Genomic DNA, 27,305 nt, shown 5'->3' on the forward strand with positions numbered 1-27,305 from the left:
GGAGAAGACTGGAATAGAGTGAAGGATCAGGAATGGTGGAGTGACAAGAGAAACATGGAGGCATTTTACTTTGCTGACCTGGACACAGGCTCGAAGCAGTTGATATATGAAACAAACTTTAGTGAGTTACAAATTAAATTTCTGAATTTTTTTGTAAGCTGAGGTGACTTTCATGATCATGTGGACACCATCACTACAGATTAGTGGGTCCCTGCAGATGAAACTTACTGTGATGAGGTTGTAGACACCTTGCGTCCAACCATAAAGGTCCATCAGCCTATACACAGCTGCCAACTTGCACCTGAGGATCTTCTCCCCTTTGGCATAGCCCATACTCTCCACGCCACGGATATCGTTGATAGGAACTACACAGTTGGCACCTGCAACAACACACACAGCAATGTAGGCTCATGTTCTCTTTCGAACCGCAAATAATGAATTCAGGTTTATTAAATTTAAAGCTTAACATACATGTGTGCACTTATTCTGTGTTTGTTGATTAAAAAAAAAGAACATGTACGTACTTACTAAAAATATTTTTAATGGAGTTTAAAAACTATTATCAGCACACTTTCGCCTAAAAAAACATAATATGTATTTACAGTATAGATACAAACAAGTCGGTAGTAAAAAAATGCAGTGAGCTTTTGCTACCTCAGTTTTGTGTATCGCTTACGAGCAGTGCAATATCGCATCGGCATTAGCATTAGAAGCTCGTTTGGTGATGTTTCAGCTTGACTCTCGGAATTAACCATCAACTCACCAGTTTGCTGCGTAGCAACAACAGGCGGGGGAGTGCACTGAACTCTCTCACTGGCAAGTGAATTCCAGTAATGTACATACTGAGAATAGCTATTTATCAATCTGTAAAACACTTCATTTATTAACATAATTTTTTTCCCCCATACTGGGTGGGTTATTCGGATGTTTGGATTGAAGAGGTCCGGGTCAACGAGGTTCTACTGTAGGTACTTATTGAATACCATCTAACTGTAAAACATCATTCAACAGGGTTCGTACTCCATTGCTAGCATGACAAATAAGGACTTCTAAGGACTTCTAAGGACTTTTTAAAAGCATATTTAAGAACTATTTACGGGATTTAAAAAATTTACGGCAGAAAAAATGGGCAACGAAAACACACAACTTGAAAAAAATATATAATCTTGTGTACTTACTACACAGAAGATGATTTAACTCCTTAGTTCCCAATCAGTAGAAAGAGATCATAAGTAAAAAAGTACCCTAATAATTATTTACATAAGTAGTAGAACACTGTTAAAAAAAGATTCCTTGTGCAAAAAAAATTATAAAACATTATGGACTAAAACACTTGACACTATTTCACCACTCTTGACAGTTCACTTATTTCGGTTCCAATATCAGAGAGCTCCCTTTTCTTTTCAGAAATTTATTTTCTAATAGTATTGCACTTAATGAAAAGTCCTATGTCTCTGGAAGATTCCGCTTTCTGTGCAAGAGTATCAATAGACTTCTCAGATTCTTCTATGTCCTTTTCCAAGCATATCTTCTTCCTTTTAAATTTTTCAAGCTGGTCAAACATTACCTTCCTCTTTTCCTGTTCACTCTCTGTATTTTTCTGAGCATGTTGATCCTCTAAGTACTGTATGTATCTGGATCGAGCAGACGAAGCTGACATCCTAAGCTATTTTGTTATTGGCACATCATAGATGGTACCACAATACATTATGTAGTCATAAACTGTGCGACGGGACACCAATGAAGTTTCTTTCAAGTTCTCTACTTCAGAAGCTTTATTCACAGAAAAACCTCTTTCTACTGAAGCTTGTCCATGTGACAAAATCAACAGCATTTTAATTACATTTTAAACCTTTTCATATGCTGCGCCTATAAAGAAGCCACTAAGAAATGTGTCTAGGCCTTCTTTCCGGTCAAAATTCAAAAACTCGCAGTGTGAATGTTTGACAACATTCTCCATAAAGTCTCCAAACTGAATCAAAATCTCGTCACAATCTTCAGGCAAAATCTTCTTCTTTTGGACAAAGTACGTCAGAACGCTTTTCATTTTGCTATTGCAGCCAACAGAATCTTTAGCCATTAGAGAAGGGTCTATACATGAAGCATTTCGCACAAGAGAGAAATTCACTGGACACTTGGCCATCAAGCTCTTCAGCATAGTCAAAATAAAATTTTGACATTCATGCTTCAAAACAACTACTTGATTTTCTTTTACATGTTCCTTGAAGAGTTTCTCTTTCAACAATTTGCCGGCAACAAATCCTAAACTCATATCACTTGGCGAAGCATGGAATTTCTTGCATGAAAAATCAAACTTACACAAATTATCAACTGTAGACACACACTCATCAATATGTGCAGGTTTCAGAACATTGTACAGCTGTGTACACTTCTTAACTAGCTGTAAAATATCATTAGCAAAGAAAGGCAGCAATGGTTTGTCACTTTGGTACTGTTCTAAAAATGGTTTTACAATTTTTGCCAATGAGATAAAAAAATTTAACTTCACTGTGATTAGTTTGTCTTTTGTTGCCTCAGCTACAATCCCAAATGACTTGCATGACACTTTTGGCAAAGTCACCTTTCCCACTTTTTTTGACATACTGTGAAACATCCTCCCAAATTAGCAATGCCCTTTCAGCTACAGGAACATTTTCTAGCCAGCGGCAACAACAAAACTTCACAGGCATCTTCTGTGTTTTGGATTCCTTTAAAAAGTCTTCTCTTCTTGCTGGGGCAACTTTCAGTAATGAATAAAGGGAGACAAGAACAGAAGATATATGCCACTCTGTGGCTGTTTCACCTTTCTTGAATGCATTATTCAAAATGTGAAGACCACAACTCCCAATGTCCATGCATTCAAAATTATATTCTTTTCTGAGGTCTTCCTGCAAACGTTTGTAGAACTTCCAGTTTACAGATGGTCCATCCATAGACAATTGAATCAGTTTGGATAAATCCAACTTCTGTGTGTAACAGTAAAAATTCTTCAGCAAATCTTCCGCTGTGGCATGTCCAATGAATGCTGATGTAACATACCGTGTTCGGACTGTGTTGTCCGTGTGCCAGAACCTAATGTGAATGTCCATTTGTTTCTGCTGAGTACTTCTATTTAATGTCTCATCAAACAATAACACGTAGTGACTGATTTCTTGACAATACTTGAATAGAAGTGTTTGAAAATGGGGTGCCAAACCAAAATGACACAAATATGCAACTTTTTTTTTCACCACAAGAAAACTGTTGTGCTATTGAACTGTCTGGGAACATTAAGGAAAAAAGTTTTGAAGACTCCTCAGATGACTTGTAGGAGAAGTGACTCTGAACACATTTCAAAGTCCACAAAATTTCTGCATCAAGTACTTCTTTTCTAGAAGCAAAGGAATCCAAAGAAGTACTTTGATGTACGGTTGGCAAATCACATGCTTGAACAGTTGGAGTTGTAGCAGTTGAGGTGGAAGCAGTTGTATCAGTTTTGTTCTCAAGCACTGTTGCTTTCCGACTGAGAAAATCACCTAATCCTAGTGACCGACTCTTCTCCTCCATCAATGAACAGTGTTTTGCTCCTACAAAAAATATAGTATTGTATGACAATCATATTCAAAACGTTTTGAAATAGTAAAGTGAATTCGGAGGTTATCCTTTCAGCCAAGTACATCGGCTGAGAAATAATATTGAAAAATCTTTTTAAGTAGTAATTCATATTAAAAATACTATCTCCTAAAGTATTTGGAATTTCTTATCTCCGCAGGCTGTAATGAAAAGAGGACGTAAAAGAGCATATAATGAAAGTTATTTCAGATTTTTATAATTTTTTTGACGCTAATCCGTACACTACATATTTACCAAAATACTGTATAGTTTTCTTACTTTTAACAAAAATTAATGATACAAGCAATCATGTCTTGTATACCTTTATAATTTGCGTAAGTAATACTCTTAAAACATTGAAAACCACGTGTTTGTTCAATGTCGATAAGTGAACCAAGCTTACGTATAATGAAGTATAATATTAATTTTAAAAATATTAATAAATACACGAAAATGTTACTCTCACCTGACGTGTGCTTTCAAGGCCGATTCGCCCATTCGGCCTATATCGAAAACTTTTCCGCACGGCCGACATCTTGCTTTATGCTTGTCTGTCGTTTCCCGGGACAGCCACAATTTATAACTTTCTTTATCAAGCCAAGAATTATTAAAAATGCACTTCCCCGGCATGTTAGCGCACAAACATTACACCTCGGCCTACGTAAAAATGCACATACACACGTGGATCAAAGTACAGAGCGGAGAGCGCACACGCAGAACGTTGGCAACAGCAGAGTGTTGCCAGACCTTGTAGGGTCTCGTACGGTACAACAAAGACGCGATAATTGTCGTACCATACACCAAATTAAACCTCCAAGGTAGATACCAGATTTAAATTATACTGTCCTGAGTACCATAAATATTGGTGCATTTACAAGAACGTACTCACGTTTGGCAACACAGCGAGTCAGCGACAGCACACGTCACGTACACAAATTAAAACATCATGGTCAAATACACGATGCAAATTTCTAGACATTATTGACGCTGCTCATTCGAAAATATTATTTTAAATACTTGAAAAGAATGAAGAAAAAAAACGTGAATTTGATGAAGTATAACAAAATAAGGACTTTTAAGGACCACCAGACAAAATAAGTACTTATAAGGGCCCTTAAAATGAATAGTAACAATTAAGGACTTTTTAAGGACTACTAAGGACCGTACGAACCCTGTTCAAGTGTTCATAATTATAATTACTTGCATGACCTTTTATAGCTCAAAAATAACATTTTGTAAATATCTAGTGAAAAAAAATTTGTGGGCCAACAACAAATGAAAGAGAGCTATTGGAATAAATCTTGAAGTATAATACCTTAATTTATAGTTTAATATTTAAATACTAATTAACTTGGTGTGTGGGTGGCCCTGTACGAAGAAAGAGTACCTTTGAAAACCGAGCCAGCATGCAGGCGGCCGCCCTGAACGCCCATCATATCCGAGATCTGCTGCAGGAGGCCGCTAGGACCGCTGCCGTCTTTCAACTGAGTCTCTATTATTCTCTCCAGCTCCTCGCGAAACAACCTGCTGTTCATGATCATCTCCACTCTCTTCCGTCGCTCCATCTCCCTCATGTCCTGCAAAACAAAGAGTTGCAATCGTACACAGCGCTGCCACCTTCCAAGCACACGCTTCGGTAATCACATCAACATGTGTTAAACACTAAGTTTACTAAACAATATGAAGTTTCAACCAGATAATAGAGTAGACTTTACAAAATAATTAACACAATTTCAATACAGTAATGAGATCATCCATCCTACAAGTAGCTAATTTAAAAAAAAATTTCATAGTTGTGCAAACCACTTAACAATTAAAAAGCTAAAATAAGTTTCAAGATTCATATTTATGTTTAGTACTTTACAAAACATTTACTTAATTATTACACGAGATACACGAGTGATATGTGTAGTACATAATGCTAAATTTGAGACATTCTTTAAGTTCCTCAGTTTTTAACCGCCGATGCAAACAGAGGGGTGTTATAAGTTTAACATGTGTATGTGTCTGTGTCATCGTAGCTCACAAACAAACAGATTTTGATTTAGTTTTTATTAACGTTTGAAAGGTGACTTCATTTAGTGTGTTCTTAGCTATGATTCAAGAAAATCTGTTCAGCCATTTGAAGATCAGCTCTTTTCTAGCTGATGAAGGGATGTGAGCAAATTCCACAGGTCTGATAGATTCAAAATTTAGTATCTTGTTACATCAATGATATTGCAAGAACATGGTAACCTTGGATGGTGTTGTACAGTACAGACTACAAAAACTAAACAATAGTAAAATACTATGATAGTGTTAAATACATTTTAATTACTAATATTAACTTGAAGTGAGAATTGCAAAGTCGGGGGATTTTAAATTTTTTATTTAAGCATATACTTAATAAATACATATCACTCTGTAGTTCTGTGTCTGAAAGTCTAAATAAATAACAATTTTAATGAAAATCAGCAATACTTGGCAGTATTGCATACATTACATTGGGTGCCTTAGTCAAAAAAAACCTGAAAACACCACAAATTTAATAAACTCTGTATTAATGGTGCACAAAGTACAACAAAGCATTAAATAACTTTTTATAAAAAAAATATGTGCACTCACTTAAAACACATTAAGTTATAACAATTCAGTTATTCTCGAATTAAGATCTCTGACATTCTTAGCACCCAGTACAGTAGTACGTTTTAAGAAAACCTTTGATGAAATTATTTATATATGCAACAGCAGGCATATCACTATACAGTAGTACTTTTAAAGAAAACCTTTGATGAAATTATTTATACATGCAACAGCAGGCATATAACTATATTTCCAAAAACAACATGCTTTAAAACAATGCTGTCACTAGACTACCACCTTTGAATATATATACTGTATAGAAGTCGCCAGCCCAGGTTAAAATTTCTAATATGGTTTTGAGGTAGTTGGTTAATTCACCGCCGCAATCGCCACCATCTCTAGGGCATCGACTTGTGGTGGTCCCTAGCGGACAAGTGTCGAACTCTTCAAACACCCCTTCCCCCTCCCGTTGAACGACCTCGAGCTGCAGTGAATGATGGATGGGGGTGCGGGGAATGACAGCGGGCGACAGAGCTGCGCTCTAACGTGTAAATAACAACTAAGACGATACAGGGCGTTACGGCAGCGCACTGCAGCGGTGAAGTTCCCAAGCTGCTCTTCATACGCTTCTGAAAAACGTAGAGTAAATCCTATCCACTCGCGACTTCTATACAGTATATATATTCAAAGCTACCACTAACAGCAACATTGTAATTGATAGTGTTAAATTTTTCTGGCAGTTTTATGTAATGTGACTGTTGTAACAGAGCAAATATTTCAATGAATTAACACTTCCTAGATAAGCTGTGTTGTTGTCGGTACCTAATCAACATAATTTTAAGTATAAAAATCTGGATGTTTTGTTTTTCTTGGACAGATAGTCCTAGTAACAGAACATTAATACAGGATCCCTTAATATCTAAATATTAGCCAAAGATACTAGTACCAGAATTGTCCGTAAAAATGGAGCAAAATCTCTTTTTTTTTCTATTTCAATTCTTGGATGGGGGGAATAATTGTTTTTTTCAATTTCAATTCTTGGATGGGGGGAATAATTGTTTTGGAACTTGTCTTAATGAATTACCACACATTTGCACGTCACACAACACCATTGCAACTGAAAGGACTTCCAGCCTCAAAACACTTAGTTTTATAGTTAAATAAGGCCTACATGATACTGACATCAGGTGAAAATAAGAAAAATAAGAACTGACCAAATGCATGGGTGGAGGAAGCTGGAGTGTATTTTAAAAAAAAAAAATCTGCTTGCTTATAACAACATACACCAGATCACTCTGCTAGAAATCAAACCTTGAATCACCATGGTAGGAAAGGAGTGATTTAATCACAAAAACATGGTCCTAGCAACATTTAGTTTACGATGTTACAAACTAAAGGCAAACAACAGCAAACATGGTGTCTGTTGTGCTCAAAATTCACCAAGTGTGAGATGGTAATAATTAGTAAAAATATTAACAAAAAATACTGCTCATGGACTATAATGTTACTAGAAGAGTCCATCCTTTTTTATAATTATATTTATTTATTTATTTATTTATTATGGCCTTCTATACAACCCAAGCAGATGGGAAGAGGTTGTCAATTTGCAGAACCACATTTCACATACATATATCATTAGAGAACCGCAATAAAATACTACATAAGTATTACATATGAAAACAAATACATATTTAAACAAATTCAAACAGATAGAAGTTGTCAGTTTAAAAGCACAATATATATAACAAACATCATTAAAAAACAACAATGAAACATATATATATATATGTTACACATATGATCATAGACAAATAAACAATTTATAAAAACACATTACATATAGCAAACATCACTAAAATACAACAATACAGAAATACATATTTACATGATACAAAAATAAAATAAAATACTATTTATCAAAGAATTCTTCTAATGAGTAGTAAGCTTTTTGTAGTAAAAAGGTTTTAAGTTGAGATGCAAATGTATGGTTATTACTATTTTCCATAATACTTTTAGGGAGTTTGTTAATTAATTTCATGCCCATATAAAATGGTGTGATAACCTAATAAATTTTTAAATGCTCAGTCATGTTTTACACCTATGAATGTAATGTATATGATAAAATACACTAATGTTAAAACATGCTAGCATGCAAGCATTGTTAATTAATTTGCTGTTGAATAACTGTTTTGGATCACAAATAGTATTTGAAGGAATAAATATGATTCTTGGTTTGTTGTTAATACTGCTGAAAATAAACAGCACTTTTAGATTTTACATACTCTTAGAAATGCTATTCTTTAACTGCATTACTAATTTTGAAGTGATCAGTAGTAGTCAAAGTTTAAGATACAGTTATTTAATCTGTTAATTGTTATGGAATATTTTTGATGCGCGCGTAGGGTTACCAGACGTCCGGCAAAAGGAGGACATGTCCTTTTTATGTATTTTTTTGCGTCCGGCCGGATTTTCCTTAATGCTCCAAAATGTCCGACTTTTTTTTATAAAGTGAGATAATTCCTGCAGTTACACTCTGAGTAAAGCGTGCGGTGCACGCTAATTCGCTGTCCGCAGTCACCCCACTAGTAAGTAGTTCTATGACAGCTTGACAGGTAGCAGCACATGCAGAAGCACATGTGGTGTGTTGCAAGTTTATTGTAAATAATTATAGATGGCAGGAGGATGAACTGTGAACGGCCAGCTCAACGCATACACGCAGGACACAGCGCATGCTTAGTTTGTGTTGAATCAATGAATTCTGTGGTGTAACAACCACAAGTCCACAAGTCGTTTCTGCATTTGTAAAAGCCACATCATTTTCTAATTGTTTATGCATTAATGTGGCGCTAACTTGTAGTAGTGTGAAACAATGTCTAAAAGAAAGTGTAAATTTAGTGACACTTTAAAAACTAAATTCCCAAATTTTGTTTGTGGAAGAACTGAACATGAAGCTAATATGGCCTTGCCTCGAAATGTGTTGCTTATTCTGGAGACAATGCAAACGTTAACTTTGGTGGGCTGAACAGAAAAGAGGGACGAAATGTGTATTCATTTCTAAAAATCAGGCTCGGTAGAGACATCGTAGGAGTTGGTTGCCCAGCACATATTTTGCATAATACATTACAGCATGGTGAGGGCGTACGGGGTTGTGGTGAATTTATCGATATTAAATAGTGGGCGCCACCACGTGAGTGGGCACGTGGACCCGGCTTGATACTCTTACTCAGGGCGTTACGTGGCCCGTGTGCGGCGAGATATTTGGCCCTCTGGATTTTAACCGCGCCGCTCTCGACCCTGCCTAAGCCCGCTCTCAGCGTCGGGCACGCTTCTAACACGCCGTGGGCTCTCAGGGCGTCCCACACGCCGCCGACCAGGTTAGGGTCCCACGTGGTCCCCCCCGAACACAAAGACACGTAACACAGTTAATTAGTTTACGTACTCACGATTTATTTCCGTACACGTTCCTTCACTGGTAAAACTGGTAAAAATGCCCGGGGCACGAATCGGCTTAGATGAAGAGGCGGACCATACACGTGGCCGCCCCAAGTCGTTACGTATTACGATGGTGATATTAAAAACTCCGAGAAGTTACTATTAATTATTTAAACAGTCTCTCCGACCGAGAGAGGCCCCGAGGATGAAGAAAGAGATTCAGATAAATTAAACTATGGAATTACTACTCAGTGACTCAACGGTGATGTCCTCGAGGTGTCGATAGAGACGTCCGCTCTCGGCCGGCTGTAGAAGGAGACTGGGGTGAGATCATGGTTTGCAGGTGGCAACATGGCGCCCCTTCGCGCCGAACACAATGACCGTTACACACTCTGCGATTCCGTGCCCCGGCGAAAGTTAAGTAAATAGTAGATTACATTTAATAATTATATAGAAATCACTGGTAATTTAAAATACATTAATGTTTACGTAGTTATTAAGAATTATGCTAAAACATTTCTACCCTCGTTCAAGTCCGTGCCTGTTCGGGTCCGCCCGGGCAACGTCTATAGTTTTATATTTAACATAATATTTAAATTAAAGAAACACCTGATTAAACTGTAACAAAACACTGGGGCGAAAGAATAAAAGAAAAAGGTTTACAATGTGAATTAATATATTTAGGGGTGCGGCGCACTGCATCTAAGCGCCCTCTTGCTGTAGTTCGTGGCGCGCAGTTTGAATCGCACACGGCTACGTACGTTACGACACAAATGCCGGGTAGGGAAGGTATTGGGAAAGGGAACGGAGGATGAGCAGGCTCGTGGGGCGAAGCCCCGGCTGACGTCAATTGCCCCCCTCTCGAATAGCCTGTCATGCCGACGTTTCCTTTCGTGCCCGGTGGGCGTGCTCGCTCCTGGTGTGCGCGCTGTCTTCCCACGTCCCTATCGCACAGCATCTGGGTTCTCGCGCGGGCACGCGGGCTCGCAGCTGGTACCGTGGCGCCGGGATCGGTGTCTCCGACGCGGGATCTCCCGCCGCCCCCTGCGCCGTCTCGTCCTCCGGCGGCTCCTCCACTGTCACACTAAACGTAGCGTCCGCCAGAGAGAAGTGTAGCGGCCACAGCGGCTCGTCTGGGGATGCCGGTCTAACCTCCTCTCCCTCTGGCTCCCATACGAGTGGTTGGGGCTCTGGTTAGTCTGATGTTCCGGCCGTGTCACTGAGGAATCCCCTGAAGGGTGAGGCCCCGTCTCCCGAATACTCAAACAGCCGCCTTGGTCGGGTAGTCGTCGTTGCCGCGGGTGTCCCCTGTCCCGCCTCTACCTCCGGGAAGCCCCTGAACCCGTCCCCGTCCGCGTCCGTTGGTGTGGACGTGACCGGTTGTGCTGCCTCTCCGCCGTCCATCACGTTCCCCGTCTCTTCCCGCTGTTCCGCCGCTCCGTCGTCCGCCACGTTCTCCGTCTCCCCGTCGTCCGTCACGTTCTCCGCCTCTTCCCGCCGCTCCGTCGTCCATCACGTTCTCCGTCTCTTCCCGCCGCTCCGCCGCTCCGTCGTCCGTCACGTTCTCCGTCTCCCCGTCTTCTCGCCCCGCTACCCTGACGTCGTCCCGGTGGTATTTTGCGGCCCGGCCGGAGGGTAGTTTTATCACCACCGCCGTGGGTCCCGCTTTAATCACCGTCACCGGGCCGAGCCACTTCGGCGCTAATCCGGCGCAGAAGTTGCGACGGCCGGAAGAGAGTGGGTGAAGTCGGGCGTATACCAGCTGGCCGGGGCTCAAGTCAGGTGGTGGGCGAGTTGTCCCGGGTGTTCGCAGTGCCTGGTACGCCTCCTGGTTGCGTCGCGCGGCGTCATGCGTCTCGGCCAACCGCCTCAAGCGCATCTCGGGGCTCTCTACATCCGCCTCGATCTGTTGTTGTTGGCGCACGCGGTATTCCCCGGGGAGAGTGAGGTTCCGCCCCTGGACCATTGTGGCCGGTGTTTCGCCGGTTGCAGCATTCACCCGTCGTCGGATGCAGTACAGTATGTCGGGGATGTGGGCATCCCACTGGGCGTGGTCGTCCGAGAGTCTCAACCGCAGCTGCACTTTTACCTCCTGATTACGTCGTTCCGTGGGGTTTGCGCGTGGGTGATATATGGGTGTGGTGTGCAGGATGACCCGCCACTTCCTCCCCAGCTGCGCCCACCGGCGCCCGGCAAACTGGGTGGCGTTGTCTGTCAGCAGGACACGTGGGTAGCCCCACCTAGGGAAAAACTCTGTCTCTAGACTGCGCGCAATGGTGCTGGCCCGGGCGTTCGTGAGGGGGTACGCCTCTACCCAGCGCGTATAACAATCTGTCACGACCAGCAAAAATCGTTTCCCTCGCGGCGATCGTGGATACGGCCCCATGAGGTCAAGGGCGACCGTGTGAAAGGGCTCAGTGGGTCGCCTAGGTATCTGCTGAGCTGTCCCGTCTGTGCGGCGTGCCTTGTGCCGCTGACAGTGCCGGCACCTCCGTACACACTCTCGTACAAACTGGTTCACCCCTGGCCAGTAGAATCGCCCCCGTACGTCGTGACGCGTCTGGTCTGCGCCGGGATGTCCTGCTAGTCGGTTCACGTGGAACATGTCGAAAACCTCCCGCCTCGTAGTTGACGGTGCGAATGTCTGCCATGGGTCGTCCGTCCCCTTCGGTCGTGCCTGGAGTAGCCCGTCCACCACCCGGTACCCCTCGCATTCCGCCTCTCCGCAGTGACGTATGAGTCCTTGTGTGTTTGGGTCCGTCAGTTGGACCGCCCGCACGTACGCGTCCAGGTCGTCGAGCTCCGCGCCTGGGGGTAGTGTCGGTGTGGTGTTCGGGGCGATCGCGCAAAGTGCGGCGTTCGGTGTCGAGGTGTGAGATGTTCGGAGTGTGCGCCCACTGGACGGCGGTAGTAGTTCTTCCCACTCGGCATCGTCGTGTGCTGTTATCGTGACGTCCGGGTTGCGTGACAGCTCGTCCGCTAGCTCGTTATGCTCCCCGGCACGTGTTCGACCTTGAAATCTAGGGCCAGTAGGAGCATGGCCCACCGAGTCAGTTTTGAACGCCGCCCCTGCATGGTGGCCAGCCACTTCAGACATTGGCTGTCCGTCCGCAACACGAAGGACTGTCCCTCCAAGTGTGGGCGGTAGCGCCTCAGGGCCCAAACCACGCCGATACACTCTCTCTCATTCACGCTGTACCGCCGCTCGACGTCCCCGAACTTTGCGCTCGCGTATTCGATTACCCGGGGTTCGCCGTCATCGCCGAGTTGTAGGAGTATGGCCCCTATGCCCTTCTCGCTCGCGTCCGTTTGTACGATCAGCGTCTTGGTCGGGTCCAGTCGCGCGAGCAAATGACACCGCCGAAACCTGTTCTTTAACTCGTCGAAAGCGTCCTGAGCCTGCGCTGTCCACCGAAACGGTCGCTTGGGTGACAGCTGTTCCGTCATCGGCGCGGCTATTACTGAGAATTCCGGAATGAAGGCTCGCAGCCAGTTGGCTAATCCCAGGAATCTCTGCAGCTGTTTACGAGTGCGTGGGGGCTCTTTGTTGACAATGACGTTAAGTTGTTTTTCCGTGGGCCGGTTTCCCTCTGCGTTGACTACCAAACCCAGGAAGTCCAGTTCCGTGGTCCCCAAGTGACATTTCTCGCGATTACACGTGAGGTCGTGGCTCTCCAGGCGTTCTAAAACTAGCACTAGGTGATGTGCGTGCTCCTCCCACGTCTGTGACCATATAATTATGTCGTCGAGGTATGCGGCTGCAAACTTGCCCGAATAATTATCTAGAACGCGTGTCATCATCCCCTGGAACGTGGCTGGGGCGTCTTGGAGGCCGAATGGCATCGCGCAAAATTGAAACCTACGCCCGTCTGGGGCCGTGAATGCTGTCTTGGGCCGGTCCGCCTGCCGTATGGGCACTTGCCAATACCCCGATTTTAAGTCAAGGGAAGAGAATATTTTGGCATTTCCAAGCCCCGTGAGCGTGTCGGCTATGTTCAACAGAGGGGGCGGTGCATTAACTGTTACTCTGTTAATAGGCTTAAAGTTGACACAAAAACGTAATTTGCCGTCCTTTTTCTCTGCCAGCACGACCTGAAAATTGTATGGGCTTTCGCTAGGCTCAATTATCCCGTCCTGTAACATGTCCTGAACCTGGTCTAGGATGGTCTGTTTACCGGCGTGGCCGTAACTACCGGGCGGGATGAACATGGGCTCGTGAGGATGGGTTGGGATGGCATGTTCAGCTATGGTGGTACGTTTTAGCGGATCCGCGGATGCAAACACATTACACTGGTGATCGAGGACCTGCTGGATGATGGCATGGAACTCGGGGGGCACCCCGTGCTGAAACTCGTCGAGACTGACCTTGTTTACTGCTGGTGGAGTCGGCCTACCCAGCCCGTGGATGGTGCGTCGTCCCTGGGTACCGATGTGCACGCATCCGGCCCGGACGTCGATGGCGGCATGCTGCTCGTAGAGCCAAGGCAGCCCCAGGATGACGTCGTCGCGCAGTCGCTCCACGACCAGTGCCGTCGTGGTGGATCGGTGGTCCTGCACGTCTACCTCCAGCGTCGCGACGCCCCGGGTGTGGCAGACGTCTCCCGTAGTTGCCAGGTGGAGTTGGCCTGGGCGCGACTCGACGTCAGCGCGGCCGATCACGCGCGCGGCCACGCAGTTATGGCTGGCGGCGGTGTCAACAAGCGCGTGGACTGCGCGCCCGTTGACAAACACCGGGATCCGCAACAGGTCTGCTTCCGCTGCTCCCACGTGACCCAGGAGAGGCCCCGCCGTTGTTGGTCCGTTGTTGTTGATCGTGGCGGGGGGGGGGGGGGGGGGGGGGGGTGAGCCGTTTCAGTTCGCCGCCCCCTGCCGCCCGTTTCCCGACGGCCGTCTGTTCATGATGTCGGGCCGGAACTTGTTCCGCACCAGGCAGTCCTCGTGCCAGTGTCGCGTGCCGGGCGGGCACGTGTGGCACTGCGGTGGTTGGCTGCCGTCAGGAGTACGCCTCCGCCATGCCGGCTGGAGAGGGCCGCCTGACCCGGACTCGTCGCGCCGGGTGTCGCTCCGAGTGGGTGTGACGTAGGGCACCAGCGCCTTGGTGTCGGCGGGCGCCACGTCCTCCTGCTTGCCTCTGGAGGGTGTGGTGTCCCTAGTCGGCCTCGCGCCCCGCAGGTCTTGCTCTATGGCGCGGGCATGCTGGACGAACTCCTCGGCCGAGCATCGCGTCAACAGGCGCAGATGTGGCCTAAGTTCCGGGCGCATCAGCTCCACCGCCCGCTCCAGGACCTCCGTCGGCTCTCCGTCGGGGCACAGCCGCTTGTGTAGACGTATTTTCTTGATGACGAACGCCTCCGCCGTCTCCGTCGCCCCTTGCTCGAGGCAGTACAGCTCCGCCCGCACTCTCATTTCCGCCTTAACGTCAGCAAATCTTGTCTCTAACTGCCTTGCAAACTCCGCCCACGGCATGTCGTACTCGTGAGTGATCTGCCACCACGTCTTGGCGTCGCCCTTAAGCGTGCTGCCGACCCTGTCCGCCCACTCGCACTCCGGGACTCCGTAGCGGCTCAGACGTTCTTGGCACGCGCGCACGAATTTTCGCGGGTCGTCGCTGGTCCTCCCGGCGAACTCCGGCAGCTCGACGTGGCCTACAAGGGGTATCCTGCCACGTGGTGTGTCGGCGACGTCCCTCACCGGGCTGTGACTCGGCACACTCGCTCGCCTCGCGTGGTGACACCATTGGCACGTGTACCACCCGTCTTGAAACGAGGTGATTTCGGTTTTCGCGAAGCATGCCGTGTGCTTGAACGCGCGACAGTTCCGGCACCATCCTCCTCCCTGCACGTCTCCGCCGCACTTCGCGCTCGTGCACTTCCCGTGTTCCGGCCCGTAATGCTCCGCCCGTACCGCCTGCTCGTGATACCGTGGTACGTCATACTGCCCTCAGCACACGCACGTGTCCATCCAGGAGGTTCCCGCCGTCCCGCTCATCTGGCGCGGTCGCGCGCACATAACACAATACAAGTTATTCTTTTTAAACAACTCACTTGCCTGAATCGCGCCCGGATTGTTGTTAAGTCCGTGATTGTCCGACATGGCTGTGTGGTGGTGAGACCCGGTCGATTGTCTCTCTTCTCCTCGCTACGCGACGCGACGCGGTTGGCGGTACACACACACACTGCCTGAGTTGTTGTTGTTGTTGTTGTTGCCAGGAATACAGCCACCTGGCTGCTCGCTGCGAATTCTCAGAAGCGCGCGCGCTCGGCTGGTCACGTGGCCGCTCGGTACCGTTGTCTCTCGCGCTCCGGTGCACAACCGCCTAACTCGCGCTAACTCGTGTGGACCTGGTATTCACGACACGAATATCCCGCCACACGCTCTTGGGCGCCATTTGAGGGCGTACGGGGTTGTGGTGAATTTATCGATATTAAATAGTGGGCGCCACCACGTGAGTGGGCACGTGGACCCGGCTTGATACTCTTACTCAGGGCGTTACGTGGCCCGTGTGCGGCGAGATATTTGGCCCTCTGGATTTTAACCGCGCCGCTCTCGACCCTGCCTAAGCCCGCTCTCAGCGTCGGGCACGCTTCTAACACGCCGTGGGCTCTCAGGGCGTCCCACACGCCGCCGACCAGGTTAGGGTCCCACGTGGTCCCCCCCGAACACAAAGACACGTAACACAGTTAATTAGTTTACGTACTCACGATTTATTTCCGTACACGTTCCTTCACTGGTACAACTGGTAAAAATGCCCGGGGCACGAATCGGCTTAGATGAAGAGGCGGACCATACACGTGGCCGCCCCAAGTCGTTACGTATTACGATGGTGATATTAAAAACTCCGAGAAGTTACTATTAATTATTTAAACAGTCTCTCCGACCGAGAGAGGCCCCGAGGATGAAGAAAGAGATTCAGATAAATTAAACTATGGAATTACTACTCAGTGACTCAACGGTGATGTCCTCGAGGTGTCGATAGAGACGTCCGCTCTCGGCCGGCTGTAGAAGGAGACTGGGGTGAGATCATGGTTTGCAGGTGGCAACATGGCGCCCCTTCGCGCCGAACACAATGACCGTTACACACTCTGCGATTCCGTGCCCCGGCGAAAGTTAAGTAAATAGTAGATTACATTTAATAATTATATAGAAATCACTGGTAATTTAAAATACATTAATGTTTACGTAGTTATTAAGAATTATGCTAAAACATTTCTACCCTCGTTCAAGTCCGTGCCTGTTCGGGTCCGCCCGGGCAACGTCTATAGTTTTATATTTAACATAATATTTAAATTAAAGAAACACCTGATTAAACTGTAACAAAACACTGGGGCGAAAGAATAAAAGAAAAAGGTTTACAATGTGAATTAATATATTTAGGGGTGCGGCGCACTGCATCTAAGCGCCCTCTTGCTGTAGTTCGTGGCGCGCAGTTTGAATCGCACACGGCTACGTACGTTACGACACAAATGCCGGGTAGGGAAGGTATTGGGAAAGGGAACGGAGGATGAGCAGGCTCGTGGGGCGAAGCCCCGGCTGACGTCAATGGTATTGACTTGCTTAAATATGATATTGAAACAATAGTCATGAAAATTTTCAATTATTTTTCCGTGTATACAGATCGCACAGAATCTTTCAAGGAATTCTGCGACTCAGTTGATCTAGATTATCAACAACTGTTATCGCACAGTAAAACTCGTTGGTTAAGTCTTTTCCCAGCTATTGAGCGAATACTTAAATTATTTCAAGCTTTGAAATCTTACTTTTTTAGTCAACCACAGCCACCATACATAACCAAGAAATTTTTTGAAGATGAATTTTCAGAAATATACTTGTGGTTTCTGCACTCTTATGTCTGTTTTCGATTCAAAAATACAGGCTATTGAAAAGGAAAGGAATTGTATTTTGGAAGTTGTGAACCATCTGGAGGCAACACTTCATTGCCTCGAAGAAAGGCAGGTCACACCTTTGTTCCTTTGAAAGTGAGTGAACTGATTAATAATTGCAAACAAGCCGGATTGTGTACGGAAGAACACTGTTCTGATTTTTTAGATGAATGTCAGATTCTGTATGAAGCATGCATAAACTATTTAGAAAAATGGACAACAAATTTAGAAGAATTTCAGTGTTTCAAGTGGATGTACTTGAAATGCAGACGAAATATTGAATTCGACGATTTGTTACCAAACATTACATATTTGAAGAACAAGGGTATGGCTGTCGATGTCAGACTTTTTGATCAGTACTGTCATTTGACAGTATTCCTCAAGGAACAAGATGAAAGTTTCTTTGATGGGAGTTTGGATGTGATATGGAAAACATTTTTTAGTGAATGCGCTAATTCAGACCAATTCTCAGAACTTTTGAAAATATGTGAATTTTTTTTCTCTATACCAGGACACAATGCGTTGGTTGAAAGAAATTTTTCCATGATAAGCAGTCAGTGGACAAAGGAGATAAACCGACTTCTACCAGAAACTGTCAAATCCATCACCACAGTAGTTTACAACTTCAAAGAAACAACCTGCGAAAACTTTTACTCATATCTGCTTAACAACCCTAAAATCTTAAACAAAATTAGTTCATATGAAAAATATTAAATGCATATGTCTGCTAATTATGTAAATATTAAGCTCATTGGTGTTCCTGCAACAAACTATAACATTCATTTGTTATACACAAGAAGATATGTATGTTATTTTGTGTGGTATATGTAATATTATGTTGCGTTTTGGATATAGTGTGTTTATACTGGTTATTCACTTTTTGAACATGTGTTTTTTTGTATAGGATTGATGTACTTGGTTATTCACATAATCCATTGTATTCAAAATAGTTATCACATAAAAAACGTGTTTTTAATATGCTGTATATGCGTAGTTTGTTTGATTCTTTATACTGAAACTGTATTAAATGCCCAAACATTGTAAAATATCGTACTCCATTGTAATAAATTCATGGCTTTTTAAAAAAATATATTGTCCTCCTTTTTTATTATTAGTGTCTGGTAACCCTATGCATGCGAATTATAATGCATGTTGTGTTAAAGAATTTTTGGCATCATCACCACACACTTTATGTAATTATAACAGCTATGTACTTGATACTAATCATATCCTGTACAGTTGGTAAAATATTTCTAAAAAAAAAACTGAGTTTATCCCTTTGGCTGGAAAGGACAGTTAACTGGGCAGATAAGCAGTATCTGAAATATTAGGAAAGAGATAACTGGTAAGAGTGCCTGATGAGTCAGAGCTACGCCCAGCCAGACACTGCTGGTGCAGCACATAGCTTATCTTGGGGTTTTATGAGCTGCTGATACATTCAGTTTGAACAGCAATGCATTTGCTGGCTCAGAATAACTCCCAGTCTTGACAGAAACCTTATAATTTAAGTGAAACTTCTAGACACCCCAGCAGGGAAATCCCAGGTATGTTGTGAACATAGTGTACAAACATTATGACAAAAAGTGCAACTATCAGTTGTGGGAAGTTTAATACCATGTTGTAATTGCAGTGCACCTGCACACTTGCTCACTTGCATACATACTTGCACACTTATACAATGAATCAGAATGGTAGCTCAGAATGTAAACATAAAAAATATAAGTGATCTGAAACATTGTTAAAATATATGTTTATGTACTGAATAAATTTTACCACAACTACATTTTGAATCAACAATAACTGGTTTTAAATTATGTATCCCTAAAACCAATGTTTATGTATTTCAATGAAAATCATTACAAATGGGGCTACTATTGTCATTTAATTATTAATTTTGTACTTTTAATTGTAATTACCTACAATGATCATAATACTTCCTATGGATCTTAGACTCTTGCACCCATGTTTATTTTACAATTGCTTATGATTGAAAAAATGCAGTTTTGAACCCAAACTGATATGACTGGAAATTTATACACATATTGAAAAAAAAATTTCAAAACCGCTTCCTCAATTCTATTAGGCACAAGCAGGGTAAAGATACGAATGTTTCATGAAACATCAGATTTTTAATGTTCTGTAAGTTACATAACTAACTATGTATCTTTCCATCATAGCCGAAATCAAAGAAAAAAACATATTAATCCAAGATGTGTACATAAAAATTAACAGTAACTATTCCAGGGTTCTGACTTTTCTCTAAAAAAAAAAATTCCAGAGTTCTCCTTGACTTCCCTGTTCAAAAAATATTTTTTCATCTTGCACATACTTATCAGAACACTTATCAATATGTAAAAAGAGACTATAAAATTTTTACTCAAACTTTGAAACTATAACTTATTGTGACCTTAACAATCGACATATCATTATTAAAATTATTAAATCAGTGCACATTTGTAAGACATAACGGAACACACTGGTATTAAAATTTACTAATCCAGTAAGGTATCTTAATTCTGCCAAATTCCCTGCATTTTCCAGGTTTTAAAGTCACCTTTTCAATTTCAGAGCTTTCCCCGTTAATCCAGATTTCCCTGTCTGCAGGAACCCCGCTTTTTTCTGTAAATAGCATGTTATAGCAACACCTTAACGCACTACATAGTTAGTCTGGATGGAAATTATCATCAGAGAAGAAATATAGAAATAAAATAAATAGCTTAAAATTGTTATAACAGTTTTATACATCATGTACAAAATAATAATTTAAGTAGAACTCCTTAAAAAATACACATTTTTTATAAAAATAAAATGGGATTAATTCAATTTTCATAAACGATAAAGTTGTTAATTTAAAATTTCAAGCATTTTTTTTTCTGTACTCTAAGGCAACCTAATAACACACCATCAGTAACAATGTGTCAACAAACAATACTCGAGTTGGAGGATTTACATGTTTACATTCAGTTCCAAAATTGAATGATGTAAAGTGCAACCTACTATAACACAAACGTGTTTTTCCCTACCTACTATGTATGACAACATACAGCTCTTATTGCACCTTTTATTGCTTTGTTTTCGCCCTACAACAACTTACGTTAACCATATTTGAATGCATAACTTGGATAGTCATCACCTGCTACATGCTCCTCAGGCATATCAGATCTAATATATAGATAACTTACAGCATCTATATCTGCCGGCCTCATTTTATTCTTCTCATCTTCGTCCAGCCCGTCCACAAGTCCATTTGTCTGTGGTTCTGTTGGAGGTGCATTCTCCAACTGACTTGTGTCCGTCATCTTCCTGTCGTTTCGTTACTCAGTCTGAAACAGAATACATTAATATCAATAGCACATCAATAACAAATGCTTTAATTTTAAGCTACAAGTACATGGAAAAAAATTAAGTTCCATTTTGGTTTACAAGAAACATGTTCATTTTTCATTCCAAGACAACAGCAAAAGCATGGTATGGCTGGTTAGGCAACAATATATACAACATACTATACCAAAGTAATACAAATGTTGCCAATGATATTATACAGGAACAATGCATCAACTTATCAATGTTTGTAAAAAAAATTAAGTCATCATTTTGGTGATATAAGCATATACATCACGAGATCTTATTTTTGAAGTTTACTAGTCTAAAACTGATTGTTCAATTGGATTTCTTTTTTTCAACTGTGATCTCTTCACAATCAATTTACCAAAAACCAAATTATGGCACAAAACTTTCACTCCAAAATAACCATGTATTTTGATGTCACTAACTCACAGACAATGAAGAGTTATTTTTAACATTTACAGCAGACGTTTAAATAAAAAATTTTAACACTGTATTATACCAGGTAACTATTTAAATGGCACTATAGGCGGAAAAACAAATATTTTAGGAATCATCCTAATTGTAAAACCATTTATTTATTCTTCATTGAAATTTTCTATGAACAAACACTTCACAGATTTGTATAACCATCGTAATTTGAAATGTGGTGGAAGACGTTAAGACATTAATCAACTCTAAAATAATAATTATATTTTATTTGGTTTTAAAGCTTGCTAAGAGAAGTTTATATAGAAGTTTATATTAGAAACAAAATTCAAGGATACTGGGGAAGAAATGAGCTGTATAGCATATGGCATGCAACAATTTCAGTACCAATCCCAGCAGTTTCTTGACTCTTGTCATTATAAATTAAGTCTTTTTTTTTTATGTATTCTTGATTGTAAAGCTTAAATCTAGGTACTTAGGTATTACTTTACAACGCCCACAACATAATTATATGTTTTCTTGGCTTTGGAAATAAAATGAAACTAAACTGAGACTATCTGATTGTTAGCACAATCCATTGAGGCTAATCTGAACCCCTTTTAGACTAACAATTGAGAAAAAAAAACTCCACATACAGTGACGAAAAAAATATTCACACTGATGTACAATTCAGGTTGGCTGAATTTAAGGAAAATAATTTCCCTTATCTATACTTCCTTACTTTAAGTTCTACTTCCATCAATGTACCAGTTTTGCCAGGTCCTTGGGCTCATTGCAATGCTATATTATATTATATAGGCCTGTAGTGGAAAAATAAAACAGGACTACCAAAAATGTTCTCAAGAGTGAACCAGCTCTATATTACATTACAGCTGTACCCAGTGGCGTAGCCAGTATTTGTATATGGGGGGTGTTAAGAAGCATGCTCCCCCCCCCCCCAGTATTAAAGTCCGGGGGTCCTCCCCCGGGAAAATTTGGATTTTAAGGTGTAAAATAGTGCTATTTTAGCAGTTTTCGGTACTTAAATTTAAATATTGTAATGGTAAAAATTTTTATGAATTTTTAATATGAAATTTGTTTGAGTGATAAATAAGAAATTTAATTAAAGATTTGGTGCTAAGAGGGGAGGGGGGGGGGTTGAACCCCTAACCCCCCCCCCCCTCCTGGCACGTCCCTGGCTGTACCACTCAACATGTATATGACGAATAAAAATTTCATTGGCATCAAATACTACCTCCTAAAACATAACTGCTGCTAATATTATGAGACGATGCCACTTCAAAATACTGTACAATGTCGAGCTGCAATTTAAGACACACACATTTTATTTACTTTTAAAAAAACTTTTGATATAATACACTTTCCATTATAGTAGCTAGCACAAATTCCAAATTACCTCATCAGCAGAGTAATTCATATATCCAACTGCACCTTCACCTGTTCTGTTTAAAGTACCTACTGTGGCACGTTTGAAGAAAAAAAATGACGTGCAACAGATTCCGATGTGACAGCATGCGCCAAGCCGTGGCAGAAACGATTCTTTACGTGCTATTTTCAGAACAGCCGGAAAAGAACCAACATTCATTAACCGCCTCATGAGCGGACGTCAACAATGACATTCGTCTCGACGTCTGCGACCGCTAGCACGCCAGTTACCATCTTCAGATCGCCAATTGCAATGTCCTAAATTTATGTCCGGCGAACACTGATCGCTGATTGGCCAACGTGACCCGACATCATGGGTGGTGTGGGCGTTGCTACGAATACATTGGTCAACTTCAAAACTATTTTAACAGAAAATAACGGACAATGTGGTAAGACAGGAAGCCAGGAAGATCAATACGTAATATTGATTAGTGCTGCCCGTTTGCGACCGACGCTTTTACAAAAGCCGAACACACAATTTCTTTTTTGCTGTGTCCTTAGAATTTATTTACTTGTATTTACTTTTGCCTTATCGGATAAATAAATATTACTGAACTCTTACAACTTTTTCAAGTTAAAATAATACCCAAAACTGAGTTGCATTATCTTTGTATGCATGAAAATAAACAAAAAAAAACACCAAAATTTGCCGCTCTATATTTACGGCGCTCTAGTGACTACTTCAGAAATCAGTAGATTCAGACACGGACATCGCAATTGTAGATTGTTTTTCGTGCGACAATGTGACATTCACATTCGGATAAAGACACAGACTAGGCACAGTCGGTTCGGACTGTTGCAGACGGATGAAAGACGTGTACTTACAGAACGACCTTCCAAAAGCACACGCACACTACAGCTTCCACGCAAAGGTGGTTAAAGGTAACCTAACGACATACCACCACAGCCGACACATTGCCGCGTATGCCACAGAAAATAGAAATGAACTAACTGGAGAGTCGAGAGAGACGCACGAGGCACGACAGGAAAAATAAAAGACAAGCCGACCTTCGGTTGCGCTCGGCCGCTTTCGCTCTCCACGCCGTTGCTTCGGGTTCTGACACCGCCCACCATTTTTTTACGACACCCCTTGTTCAAAGTTCAAACAAACGCGCGCCTGCGCTTCTATGACCACGCAGGGCCGGTGCAAGGTAAATTGGCGCCCTAGGCGAAAAAAAACGTTAATGCCACCCCCCCCCCTCCCCCCAGCCGGACACCCCCAAAAAATTTTTCCTTGCCTCAAAATACATCACGTAAGCCTAAGATTTTGTCGACAATCAAATGTAAGCAGGCTTGTGTTTTTTTTGTTGGTTTTTTTACTTAGTACAAATCATAAACAGGTCACCGTGGACTTTAAATAATTACTTATATCTATATAAACATTCCAAACTGTTACAAAAATCCATTTTCATATAGTTTCAATAATCGTTAAAACATATTATATCAGCTGTTATGTGTCGTGCTGCGCCGCCCCCAGCTACTTGGCGCCCTAGGCGGTTGCCTAGTTCGCCTATATGGACGCGCCGGCCCTGTGACCCCCCCCCCCCCCCCCCCCCCCCCTTTCACAATCAAACTCTGAACATAGTTTGACACACGCTGTTGCAACTTCACTGCCGGAATAAAAAATCACCATTTTGGGATATTTATTACACTTTCACGACTTTTAAGTACCTATTTTAAATAATGTCCCAAACCTAACACAACCAACATTTCATTTAAAACACCTAGGCGTGCGTAGAACTACCCACACGGAAAAAAATAAACATTTTTTTTTGCGAGAATCGTTATTTGTCACACACCTAACCAACCTTTTACTTTTACAACAGGGGAAAAAAATCTGAACACGGATTATTCGGGCGTCAGTGAATATTAAGGTTCCTTTAGCAAGACGACTCAAGGTCTAAACAATGTAGCTAACTCACAACCACGACCCATTCACCTATCCAGGGTTGCTACAGGTCTGGACAAACCTGGAAAAATTTCTGAAGAGGTCAGGTAAAACCTGTAAAATTAATCAAGGAAAACAATCACCTTGGTTGTAAATTCTAGTCTTGAATGCATATATTCATTGCAACTGCAAAAAGAAATTATACGTATAGTTATCAATAAAATAATTTATATTATGAGAGGAATTTATATAACTAATATAGACAGTTAACAAAATTACGAACATTATTATTCGACTTAACAGCTGAATATTTAGTATTTTCTTGAGCAAATTAGTCTCCGATTGCAAAAATTACTTGAAATATTTAGGTTTTTTGTCAAGAAAACCTTAAATATTAAAAAAAATTATCCCAAAAATGTCTACCATTTGACCTGGACATGTCGCATAACTATTCTATAGTTCTTAATCAAGTTAACCAGAAAAATACAATAAACTAACGCTAATGTTGGAAGGTTTAAGAGAAGTGGCGAAATCAAATTACAAGCACCTACCTACCTGAAACAACGATGAACCAAATGCTATAACGTCCTTGCGTAACAAGTATCAAAATAAAATAACTTCGTTTGCATAATACTCGAGTCGCAGAAAGGATGCCACGATTCACTATAGCTTGGAATCGTTTAAATGTAAACATTTCCTTCCTAGCGCTTTTTTTTATTTTTTAGAATTGTTCATGTTACTACTCATTAAGACAAATTAAAATTCTCGGTAATGGAAACTAAAAGGTGCCAACTCTTCCAAATATTTAAAATTAGGTTCATAGGAATGGAAAACGTTTTTTGCCTTATTATTATTTTAGTTATTTACAATTCAATACACTTTTAAAAAAAATAATCATCCATATCACCTCCCAAATAAGTGAAAACGTGTATGAAATAGCTTTAACACTACTATTGCCACAAGATAAGATACGTTTTTGCCAGGTTCTTTAGCGAACATTTACACTGACAGCTGAACATTGTAACGCAATAAACAGACGCGTGTAGTACCACATTAGCTAATCATGTATCAATAATTATTTTGTTATTTTTATCCCAGTTTGTCTTCTAAGAAAACGGCAATTTATCCAGCGTAGGTCTATAGGTTGGCGTCTTAATTCGCTAGCGTCTAAACGTCAAAGTAGAACATGTCCAACTCTATCGCTGCCGTCAAGCAATTAGCTGTCTAATAATGAGGAACCACACGAGAAGCGCCGTGTCAAAACTGCAACTTATGAAGTGGAGAATGACTTGTCGAGCGGCTGGGTACTGTGTGAATTTGCGAGATGTCTATGTTAAAAAAGAAAAAGAAAATTTTGATCTTGGTTGAATAGCTACGTTGTCGTTGCCCATTGTGTTACATATTTTTGTATAGATGTCTATGACTGTTGTGTATTCTTGCTGTGCAATCGTTTGTTACTTTAATATAAAACATATTAAAGTATATTTTCTCAGTTTTATTCACTAAGAAACCCTAACTTTAATAGTCCAGCCAAATATTGTTTCCTTGTTAGTCGTTTCTGAATTCGGAACACCTTCGAAAATAAAATTTTTTTTTAATCTTCACAGTATCACGAATTTGAACGCTGAAGAGCTCACGCACGAAATGCAACAATGGTTTTTCGGTACATCATGTTGTAAAAGGCTCCTCTTCCACGTTGCCGAAAAGTCGGGAGGATAAAAATAGCTCCTTTACGTGTTGGGACGCGCGGATGCTGCCAAGGTCGAAAATTCACTGTCTTCACTTTCCAATCTTTTACTAAACATGAAGTTTATTTGAAGAAGGCGTGCATCACCGATTTGTTTCGCCTTTGCTACACGAATTTGGTTCGTCACTGTTTTTGGGATTAGTTTACTGCATGTCACCTCAACGGCGGGTGTCCCGCGAAGCCTTGACGAGACGAAGAACGAACATATTTCCTTTCTGTTCCGTCCTCCCACCAGATGCCGCGTACAGAGAGCTACACTGTGCTGCGGGAACCGGCCTTGAGGTAGGCGAGAGACGCCGCGATGGACCCAGGGCGGCGCTACGCGGAGGTTAATAATACGGCCGGGGGAAGCGAGCGTCGCGCCTGCGGACGCAACCGGAATAACCGGTCCCCGCTCACGCCGGGCTCTGGCGGGGAGGGCGACGACACCACACCATCGCCCGGCTCCAGGCGGTCTCATCGCGGCGTCTGCAAGCACCCGGTCAACCGATTCATAATCACCGTCGAGATCGACTTGCCCTAGCCGCTGGTCATTGCTGAAGCTCTAATACCTTCCCGATCAAAAAGAGGGAGTGATCTCTGGAATGTAAAAAACGAACTGGAATTTTTCCCACTCTACCCTGATAGGGCGCACATGTGGGAGGGACCGTGAGAATGCCGGCCGTAGGTTGGAACAATCTGTCAAGATCGACTATTGGCACGAACGTGCCGACTTCCATCTCGACAAGCTAAAACATGTTCACAGATAATTCCCACATGATCTAAGTGGACGGTCTCCAACAATTAGGACGGTATTCCAAGACGTTCCAACCACCTTATTGAGATATAACCGTAAGTTAACTCGCGGGCCGCATTCTAGAACGTGTCCCAACCGAAGCCCAGTAGAAAACTAATTGGCAAAAGTAACTTGTTTCAAAGCATTCTATGCGAACGTTTCGCAACCATCGAAACAATTGTTACGGCTTAAAATACTAGATAGAGATAGCAACACCATCGCACAACAATT

The 27,305-nt window shown here is 42.4% G+C and overlaps 1 protein-coding gene across 16 annotated transcripts in view; it reads right to left on the reverse strand.

Moving 5' to 3' along the window:
• The window catches only part of LOC134535895 (protein hu-li tai shao), a 168,815-nt gene that overhangs the window by 74,752 nt on the left and 66,758 nt on the right, over positions 1-27,305 (reverse strand). For 12 of the 16 annotated variants that reach the window (XM_063375250.1, XM_063375253.1, XM_063375263.1 and 9 more), the window contains exons 3-5: positions 20,648-20,788; positions 4,979-5,168; positions 229-380 (exon numbers count right to left, since the gene is read on the reverse strand). In XM_063375250.1, coding sequence (XP_063231320.1) covers positions 229-380; positions 4,979-5,168; positions 20,648-20,764 — 459 coding nt within the window. In that variant the 5' untranslated portion in view covers positions 20,765-20,788. Of the gene's footprint in view, positions 1-228; positions 381-4,978; positions 5,169-20,647; positions 20,789-23,489; positions 23,698-27,305 lie in introns of those variants that run through there. The other 4 variants (XM_063375256.1, XM_063375249.1, XM_063375252.1 and 1 more) reach the window with 4 other exon arrangements.

Source organism: Bacillus rossius, chromosome 10, assembly GCF_032445375.1.
Source record: "Bacillus rossius redtenbacheri isolate Brsri chromosome 10, Brsri_v3, whole genome shotgun sequence".
In the NCBI taxonomy this organism is placed as follows: domain Eukaryota; kingdom Metazoa; phylum Arthropoda; class Insecta; order Phasmatodea; family Bacillidae; genus Bacillus; species Bacillus rossius.